At 39.3% G+C, this 11,010-nt stretch overlaps 1 protein-coding gene across 1 annotated transcript in view; it reads right to left on the reverse strand.

Moving 5' to 3' along the window:
• RGL1 (ral guanine nucleotide dissociation stimulator like 1) overlaps nucleotides 1-11,010 on the reverse strand; it is an 84,636-nt gene that overhangs the window by 49,303 nt on the left and 24,323 nt on the right. Inside the window, exon 3 of the mRNA XM_009275834.2 lies at nucleotides 4,458-4,666. Within this exon, the coding sequence (XP_009274109.1) occupies nucleotides 4,458-4,666 (209 nt within the window). The remainder of the gene's footprint in view (nucleotides 1-4,457; nucleotides 4,667-11,010) is intronic.

The raw sequence follows: 11,010 nt of genomic DNA on the forward strand, positions 1-11,010 counted from the left end.
CCTTAGAACTTCTGCTTTTCTTCACAAGTCCATATTCCACAGCCGCCTGTAAATCATTCTAACTTTTATAGCTTAAGTTTCATCTATATTTTGTCCCAAGCCATAAAATTCTAGATTATCCATGATATTTGAAAAGCCAAGAGAAACATCCATGGATTCTTAAACACTACACTCCTAAGATTTGTGAGAGGGGAAGGAAGTGGTGACCTCCTAGGGTTTCCTGTGGCTTCTATCATTTATTATAAAAGGCTGGGGATAATGTTGACAAGGTCAGGCAGCCTACGTGCCCTTCCTCTGAAGGGGATGTTATAACTTGCTCTGAGAGGTACACAAGCCAGTAAGATCAGAACTGGGCTCAGAAAAGAAAGTTCTGTTCTATGGAGACTTTTGCCCTGTGCTTTCTTGCCCTCTTCTGACATTTTCACTTCTTTAAAGCAGCATCAGAGGAGGAGGGCAGGGCCGACCTCCTTAGAGTCATGTATGCTCCTGACTTGCTGCTGCTCTAAACAACTGGACTACCCAAACTTAGCTGAGATGTGGCTATAAATATCATTTAGCCTATTTGTTTGAAGCAAAACTGCAATATCCGAACTTCCCTTATTCTCCCTTCCTACCCTCAAAGCCAACCACAAGAGGATGTCCTTCCTTAAAGCAGGGCTTTTACCATGCCAGCACATTACCAAAAACCAACGTGACAGGAGGTCAATCTCTTCAAGACAACAAGGACACAGCAGTGCACAAGTCTGGCCCAAGACCCTTCCTCTCAATCAGGAGCCAACGATGCAGTGAATAACAAGCACATCATCTTTAAAGGGGACACCTATTTTCCTGTTCATTCCTGCTTGAATGCTCAAATGAAATCCCTTATAAACTGGCTATGCACACATTTCAAAGCCGAGTTAGTCCTGTCTGCTCAACTTTTTTTCCCAATCAAGGCTGGTTTTCTCTCCTCTGATACACTCCTGATAAAATGTAAGAAAGACTCATAAGTCAGATTTGCCACTTCTTTTGTGCTGCAATCCAATTGTAATATTACAGATTAAGTTCCCAGATATGAAAATATTAAGAACTTAATTGCAGAGTTAGCTGAGCTAAATTGCACCAGCTATATAATTTACAGAAACCTTTACTGCATGGAGCTGGCATTTTCACAGGAGCCCAAAGAGTTTAGGTGTCTCATGACCAATGATTTTCAGAGAACGAGTAGTTACTTTCTTCGGGCTGTTTTTAAAATCCTATCACTAATAGCTACATTAAAGAAAACAATACAGAAATAGAAACTAAAGCCCATGATGATGAACTTCATAAAGATCTTGAGTTCTTCCCCCTCTCAAATTCCTGATCTTTGAGTATCTGACTTTATAACTTCAATGTTTCACTAATTTTGTATGTTTCTATTTTTAGGTTGCTATGATCCTTTTTGCTAGGGGAAAATATGGGAAGAAAACAGAACCGTTTATCTAGAGGACGCTGCAAACTTCAGTGCAAAAGCAAGATTCCCAGAAGACTTTTTCATTACCCTTATAACAGTGCAGCCTAACAGAGTTTGAACATTTTAATGGCTAGTGATGAAACACCACAAAACGATCAAAACCATAACAAGGCTAATCAACTGTAGGATGGACTGCTGTGTCAATGGATTACCCCTTTGGCCCTAACCCCATGTTTAAATTGCTTCAGTCCTCAAGTATAGAGAGATTTAATTACGTCAGTAGTCATTGAAAGGCTGAATTGACAATTCTGGAGAGCAATATCCCCGATTAAGTGCAAAAGGGGAAAAGCACGAGCAGGGAAACCACAGCTGAATGTGCCTTCCCATGCCTCAGTTCATCCAGACTTCCAGCAGCACCCACAGCTTGGCTTCTTGGGCAGAACCACCTGGAGCACCCATTGAATACAGCCAGGTCAGGTGACCAAGAGGAAAAGATCCAGACACTTGTACATGAAATAATCACCTGTCCCATACAAGGGTTATACACGCAAAGTCCTCTGCGCAGAAGCGCACAGGAGGACAAAACAACCCAACAGCTACAAGACCCCTTTCCTAATCTTGCCCAGGGCCTTTGCACTGACCAAAGAGCCAGCCCACCACCAAGGCCCCTAGGCAGCCTCCCAGCACCAAGAACTTTTCTTCAAAAACATCATTTTGATGATCACCCAGCTTAACAGATTTGATAGTAGGTTCTAAACTTGCTTGTCAGATACACGGGATCTTTTATAATTATACAAATTAAATAAGTGCAATATATGAATTACTCTTGGCATAACAGTCTTCTACCTCCTGAGGACAGCAAAAAACAACCAGATATGGACGTGTAAAAATACAGAGGTGTGAAAACCCAGATTGAATTCCAAAACTGTCACTGTGAGTTAAACCCTTACTCTCTCTTCGCCTCAGTACACTCCTCCTAAGTATCTGCATCATAGTCTATTCCTCTGCTTTTCTTTATCATCTGTCAACAGTAGAGGGTCTTCAGGGTAGGGGCTGTTGCAAACAATTCTGGGCATGTTTGTACAGTGATTTGTAAAATGAGGTCACAGTCTCAGTTGGGACATTTATTTGCATTACTGAAGTACCTCAGTAAGAGAGAAATAAGAATGGAAACTACTAAAAATCAAAACTATGTTGAACTGGGCGGGGAACGCACATAAAGATGCTTTCTGGGCATTTAAACAGGATATATGAATGTACTTTAAGACAAAATAAGTTGTCCTAAGACAACTTAAGAGCCTTTAATTGAAAAGCAAGGTGTGTATCATCGGGCTTAGAGCCACCTTTGACTGACTGATTCACATTATTTGAGCTACTTGCAAGTTCTCATTGATCACAGAAAGAAAATTTCCCCAGATACATGTCAGTTCATACATAAGAAGCCCAAAAGAGCAGTCTGGCGACCCACCAATACAGAGCAACAAAAACTGCACTGTTAGGGTAATGATATTTAAAATAGCCATTTTGGGCAAAGCATCCTTGCAAAGGCTACTATTTTATTTATTCCAACTTTTTCTGTTAAAAAAAAATGTATCTTTATAAAAGTAAGTAAAATAAATCATACATGAAACATTACTGGCTGAAAGTGATAATGTATATGCATAAAACTATTGGTTTCTCCTATAAATTTGTGGCTCTTTGGCAATTTACATGCTTAGTAAGCAAGAGATTCTCATGACATACTGTCAACTTGGCAAGTCAGCTCCTCTTTAAAGTTACTAGAATCCACACAAACTTGGTGTCCTTTCATATTTTATTCTTCAAAGATGCATATGTCCAAAACATAGAATCCAAAACTGAGGGTATAGAAAGAATTACCCATTCAAAAGAAGGAATTCCTCAACATTTTTATATTCTTGTATATACGCACTGTCAATTTTTATTGCTCCTCATGTTCTACGTCAGTACTGGTATGGACTGAGAGGTGAAGATCACAGTAGTAAATCTAACTGTACAGTCTGCTCCCCAGGATGGCTGCTCTTTCCTCACCTGACTTCTTACCTGGCTGTGAAGTTACTGCACTTGAGCAACCACAGCTATTATTACAATCACAGCAGGCCTGGCAGCTAGGCATTTCAACATCGCTATTAATTAAGCCACATAACATTCCTACAAAGCAAGTAGTATTATACTCCTTTTGAGATACAAAAGCAAAGCACAGATAACTTATCCATGCCTTGTTCTTTATCTACCTAGTGGGAGAGCCAAAATTAAAACCTAGGAGTTCTTACGCTACTCCTCTGTTCTAATTACTATATGCCAGAATAACTGTTTCTGTACATCACTTGATTTTGAAAATGCAATAAATATGATACTCCCAAAATAAGATCACCTCTGACCCAGTCATATCTCAGTTAGAATTCAGGGTGAGAAAACTAATGTTGTGTGTTCTAAGCATTTATACAGATGTAGCAGATGTGATTTAACAGTCTTACTGTAAAAGCTATTTTTATAACATTAAGCGGTTCTTGTGCTGCCTGCAAAAATTTATGACTGCATGTTCATGTGAAGTAATAGAAGGGGATAGTGAATTCTTTCTTATGTTTGTACAACCCCTGTTTCAAATCAGCAGTCCCCAAACAGGAGAGTTAGGTCTGAAAATATCAGTATGCAGCAAAACATAGGAATTTATTCTAGGTATGACTTTGCAGCCCACACATTCTGTTCTTTTTTTGGGGGGAAAGCTACATTAATTTTCTTGTGGCGGTCCCAGTTTGGTTCCTTAGCAGTCAGACATGGCGCACTTTCCCTACCTGGTGACTATGCTTTAACGAGAGTTGGGACGTGGGCAGCATGCATTTAGACATTCTATGTTTATGCTGAAATTCTGAATTTTGCAGTATTCTTGACATCTGTCCAGCGGCTTATTAAGTCCATGTCCACTAAAAGTAATGGAAGAAATTCCTGACAACATCCCCCTATCATGTAAATGATGGCTCAGTTTCCATTATATACTGGCTCTTACCTGTCAAGGAGAAGTTCCAGTACTTCCTTAGTAGAAGCAAAGGCCCTGTATGTTGAGAGAAAGATACTGATGTAGGTAAAATCATTATCCCCAAAAGCTGTCAGAAGGTTCTCCACAAGTTTCTCCAAAGTTCCAGCTTTTATTGTCCTGATCTTGCATGTTTCATACTGGCTGACAGTATGTTCTGGAGGTAACTGGTCCCCTTCAGCCTACGAAGTTGAAACAAAAACAAAGCATAAAAATCAGACAGAAGTCAGATCCCTGACACAGCTTTCACAATGAAACACAGATTAAATTCCATCTTTTCACAAGAATAGTCCATCTTTAGTTACTAAACGATTTTGTCAATTTTAGCTCTCCAAACACCAAATGCTGTATCAAATAACGGAGGTTTTTAGTCAGTTAATCTTTAAGATATTTCTCTGATATGCTCCACAAAATATTTTATAGTCTGACTGCTATCAAGTTATCTTATGATCCCATCATATATTATTATCTAAAAGAAAATCCATTATCCCACAAAGAATACTACTACTGGAGGGAACAATAGTGGTAACTCAGTGTCTCACTTAACTTCTGAATAAACATGAAAACTGACCACAACATTAGCATCAGCACTTGTGATTCCCTTGCTGAAAATACCAACTTTGGGTTGCCACACAGGCCTAAGGTCATGAACACATTTGGATGCGAAACATGTCATGATACTTTTGCAAGGAGGGTGTCAAAGCCATCTTGCAAACGTGCCATTATAACATTTCAATTTTCTCTTACAGTTTCCGTTTGGCATGATATTTGTCAACAAATCTAGGGTTTGGTGTTGGGGGTGTGTGTGTTTTTTAAACAGCATTTGTTTTTAATGCTTACAGCCTGCTTTAAGTCTGAAATAACTAGAAACATTCCCTTAAATTCTGCCACTATTTAGAGGACAGTTCAGAAAAGTATTTTTGTGACTAAATACTTATTTGTTAGGTATGTGTGATAAAAAGCTTTAAAAATGGGATTATAAATAAAAAACATCAACAAGAGCAATCTAACAGAAAATTTTCTCTCTACCTTTTGAGTTGGCTATCTCTGGGAAGGAACGTTCAGACCACTAATGTAAGAAAGGCAGAACTCTACAGAGGCAGCATGGGGAAGCATATAGTTCCCCTTCCGTTGCTGCTGTTTAATGGGGACCGAACCTACTGACGTACTGCATCCTCAGTTTGAGGAAATCATGCTGCGACGCACCTGATTATTTACTTTGATCGCAATTACATGACATGCATCAGCACCATTTAATCACTATAATCACATATCACCAGCACTAATAAAACTCCAGTAACAAAAAAGTCATTTTCCTTGAGAGAAAGAAATGGTTGAGTCTGTTTGAGTGTCTGCAACCACGAGTGAAAAGAAAAACCCTGCCAAAAATCCCCATCACTATGATTTATGTAAATAAACTACTGGAAGGTCATCTGAATGAATGAAATATCTTTTTGAAGTCTAGAGTTACTTTTATTCACATTTACTGAGCTTAGAAAGTATTTTAAGGCAAGCCTTGTACCTAGCTAGGATTAATGGCATTATGCAAAGGAAAAATCAGGCCATCATGAAATATTTAAAGAGTGTGTGTGTGTGTGAAATCTTAAATCTTTTTAGGTTAGATTACATATATCAGTAGAAAAATACTACAGGAAATAAACTTGTATTGGGCATGAACACACAACAGTCTAGCTTAGTCTCTGCATCATCAGTTCTCCTGCAACCTCAGGATAAAAACTAAGGAGTTCAACGCATTTTCATTGCAGCGTTATTCCGCTGCAGATTTCCTCCTTACATACACACCCACAGCAAGCTTTCAACTGGGACTGCTGTGATGGTTCTCTTCCAAATCACAACCTTCCCCTCCTGGGTAACAGCTTCTGCTGTATCACGATACCAGACAGTAACAGTATATCATTAGGTCAGATTTCCCAGCCTTACAGTAATATTTTATAAATTAACATCTCTTATGAGTTTTGAATATTGAGTCAGTATTTATACAGATTGAAAGACTCCCCTAAATAACAATACAATCCATGTTTTGGGTTTCTCTATGGTTCCTTGACAACACATCTCAAATTCATCCTGACAAAACAGCACCAGGACTGAATACAAAGTTCAGACACACGGCCATTTTGACCAGAAGTTTTGCTCCAGAAACTGCCTACTAAGGTATGAGTTAGAAACAACAAGGCTAACAATATTCCAATGTTAACACAACACCTTTGTGCTAGACTGAGGACATGAAGAAGCATGTTGATGGCTTACAGTCACTACCAGCTCTGGCTTGGTATACTGACAAAATACAAAGAAAAAAATTAATCTATTCATAATGTAATTAGGAATGGATAACCCACCCACTTCATATTTACATCACTATCTTCCATTGCTTTTGAATTATTTATAATAGATATCCTTTTTTGTTTTAAACAATCATAGAATCATTTAGGTTGGAAAAGACCCTTAAGATCATCGAGTCCAACCGTTAACCTAGCACTGCCAAATCCACCACTAAACCATGTCCCTAAGCACCACATCTACACATCTTTTAAATACCTCCAAGGATGGTGACTCAACCACTTCCCTGGGCAGCCTGTTCCAATGCTTGACAACCCTTTCGGTGAAGAAATTTTTCCTAATATCCAATCTAAACCTCCCCTGGCGCAACTTGAGGCCATTTCCTCTTGTCCTATCGCTTGCTACTTGGGAGAAGAGACCGACACCCACCTCCCTACAACCTCCTTTGAGGTAGTTGTAGAGAGCGATAAGGTCTCCCCTCAGCCTCCTTTTCTCCAGGCTAAACAACCCCAGTTCTCTCAGCCGCTCCTCATAAGACTTGTTCTCTAGACACTTCACCAGCTTCATTGCCCTTCTCTGGACACGCTCCAGCACCTCAATGTCTGTCTTGTAGTGAGGAGCCCAAAACCAAACACAGTATTCGAGGTGCAGCCTCACCATTGCTGAGTACAGGGGGACAATCACTTCCCTAGTCCTGCTGGCCACACTATTTCTGATACAATATAGATGTCTTTAATATTGTTCTAAAGCTCTGCTACTCTTGCACAAGGACATCTCATTTCCCAGCTTGAGGTCCAACAAACTCTTGTTGTTACATTAAAATACAACCTGCTGTCTGTATGAAAAAAAACAAAACCAAAAGACTAGACAGGAAAAGAAAAAGTAGGAATAATAGCAGTACCCCACAATGTTCTGGACTTTCTAACAAGAAGTGGGCCCAGGCACAGTTTTTTTGGCAGAAAAGTGCCTCTGTGTCTGTAGGAAGCCCTGGAAGAGCCAGGAGCATCTTGCAGGATCAAGACACAAGGACCTGTCAACAGACTGTAAAGAATATAGACACAGTAGGTAAGCAGAGGTCCTAGGAAACTTGCAGCCACATCTCAACTGCAAAATGGCACCATTTCATATTGAGTTTAAGCCATTGAAAGAAGCCATTCCCAGAGGCCCTTATCTGCCCACCTGCTACAGCAAACTGGGCTGGGAAAGTGGTCCAGCCAAAACAGAGCCCTTCATTTCACTTGATGGGGTCAGGTTTAACCCAGACAAGTTGCCCAACCTTGTCCACCCCACGGCTGCAGAAACACACAGGCTGACACAGGGAAAACAAGCTTGGGTGCAAGATGTAAGATAATTTCTGGAAGCACCGCAGGTTTACATCTGTTCAAACAGACTGAAATTACAGACTGGATAACTTGGTCTCATGTCATGAACCCATTAATGCCTTTTATAAATAGACAAGGCAATGCACAGTACTACTGCACCAAACCCCACTGTTACCCCAATGCAACCTCACAGGGAATGAATGAGATTACACTAGAGTAACTTGCAAAATTTTGTTCCACGGATCTCATGGCTGTTTTAAAGGTGTATAATTTGTTCTATACCTGACTTAAAGGTGTACATATAATTATATATGACAGCATTACAGAAACACTAAAAGGATATATTGTCACCACCACTATATATCTCTTCCATTCAAATTTTCCCTATGCAAAACTTGTTTGGGGAAGAAAAGTTTTCTTGCTGACTTTTCATCTTACAATTAAAATATACTTTTGAAAATAACTAGTTACACAATACAACCGCTTTCAAACAGGGAAGAAAGTCTGAACCACTGTATTTAACTCTCAATTTTCTATCCAGCAGTTTCCCCCACTCCACAATATATTGACTTCAGGCCATATTCTACTCAGTGTGTGTAAAAACCTCTCATTCACTGATGTGACTGTGTACCAAACAAGGGCAGAATCTGCTTCCAAGATTGATACATGCACAAAATTTTCCATTAATTGCAACACTGCAACTTCGCCAAGACATCATGTTGGGAGAATGTTTAAAAAAAAAAAAAAAGCAAAACAAAAAAACAACCCCAAACCCTGAAAATCTAAACCTGATTTTGTCAGCAAAACATTAAACTGCTAGAAATCATTTTAAGAGACTTTTAGGCATTGTTTGTATTTGTATTATTTCAGCAATTCTGCCTGTAAGTTTAAAAGGAAAAAGGACTTGGCAGACAAACTCAATAACAGACTTTCAGAATAAGACATTGTGGGCTGAGTTAGCATGCTAACAGGAAACTACTCAGTCTGGATTTAATCAAGAGGCCATCTCTTCACTGACATAACCAGGCTACCCAAAGGCAAAAGAGTTTTCATGTTTGCTTTTGTGTTGTCTGCTCAGAGGAATGCTGTATGTACTGCTATTAAAAGATGTTCCTAAAGCTCTTTGCAAGTTTCGACAGTGGCACACAGTGATCACTGTTATGTGGTACCAATTAAAGCCACCAGAAGTTTTGCGGCGTTTTGTGCATCAAAACAACAAAAAAGGCTCTCCAGCTCCTTCCATTCATCTCCTTCAACAACATGTCCATCAGTCTAACAAAGATGCTAGACCCCAACATCTCAGGGCTTCAGTAAGATTTTCTTGGTCCTCTAATGGCATTTTATAGTCTGTTTAAAAGACAGAAAATAAATCAGCCTCACTTTGATTTTTCAGGCAATGGATTATGGTCTTGATAATCTGCAAGTGTAACTGATGAGCGAATAGATTCCTACCAGATAGACAGCATCTTTCAAAAGCAAATGTAGAAAGATTGAACTGATGTATATTCTTCCAAGCCCTTATTTTCTGAGGTTGTGCGGGTACTGATCTAGTGTAGTTCTCACATCTTTACTACTCCTCTGCAATGTTTTACCTTCAGAGGGGCCCACTCTCTTTTAAGGCGATCATCTTACAGCTATACAGCACCAAACATTACCCACGTATACAGTTCTTGCTGAAACAGGAGAGCTCCACGCAGACTAAAAAATATTCAGGCTAAAAAGTTCCTTCAAACACAAACCGACTCCAAAACCAGCTGCAGATGCCCGGTACTGGAGGAGCTATAATTCAGTTCCAAGCTGGTTACAATTACGGTCCTGACCTTGCCCCTCACAGGCTGGCTCCTGAACCCACACACAATCTCACTGACTCACCAAGGCATTGTGAAAGTGTAAGATAGCCACACGCACAATTGCAGGATGAGGAAAAGATATGAGTATCAGCATAATATCCAACAAATGTCTTCTTTCTGCAACAGCCACGAATACAGGGCTTGAGCAAGCAGGTCCTATGTTACAAGCAGCTTGTTACCAGCATAGCTTGTTACCAGGTGTGTAAAAACAGCACTCCCTTATGAATCTGGTAAGACACCATGTGCAACCTTCGATACCACAATCTCCATTTCCTATCAGTCCTTCTCTGCAAGAACTGGCCAAGATATGCTGATCTCTTGCCATTTTGCCTACCGATGACAGGAAAATAAAGCAAAACCTCCACATGCCCCAAAGTTGCCAGGTATTTCACTCAGTTTGACAGCCAAAATACAGTTCTGGATCCCACAGCCTCGTGGGCCAAAGGTACAAACACTACCTGTTAACCTTCAATGGGATTATGAATTAATTATAAACTCCACCATATCCTAAATTCATTATGCATCCTAACAAGAGGGAGTAGAGACTCAAGGCGAAAAAATAGTTCAAATTCTGAACAGTACAAAAATAGGTTGCTACCCAAATAACGACATACAGAATTGTAGTCGTTATTTCAGAAATACCACTGGAAACAATCACTTTTACCAAAAAATCCACTGGTCTGCAGGTTTTTTTTTTCCAATGCAAATATTATCTGTTGAGATTCTGAAAGCGAGAATCATGGAATTAAATCAATGTAATTGTTTTTCATTAGGCAGACTGGAAAAATATACCAAAAGAAAACAATTGGGATGAACAATAAGTAAATGGGTTATCAAATATTCTTCAGGCTTAGTCATTTAAAACATTATCACTTTAGTAAAGACTTGTTTTATTTAGAAATTCTGCAAAATTATTTTCAATAGCACCTAACTAACTAGTGTCTCTTAAACTCCATTTTTACTGATTTTGACAGATTTTTAAATGCTTTTGACTTTCCTTGAAACTTACAGCTCTTCCAGATGGAGAGTTTTCCTTTTTTTTTTTTTTTTTTTTTT

This window comes from Aptenodytes forsteri, unplaced genomic scaffold (genome assembly GCF_000699145.1).
Source record: "Aptenodytes forsteri isolate BGI_AS27 unplaced genomic scaffold, ASM69914v1 Scaffold289, whole genome shotgun sequence".
NCBI classification, from domain to species: Eukaryota; Metazoa; Chordata; class Aves; order Sphenisciformes; family Spheniscidae; genus Aptenodytes; species Aptenodytes forsteri.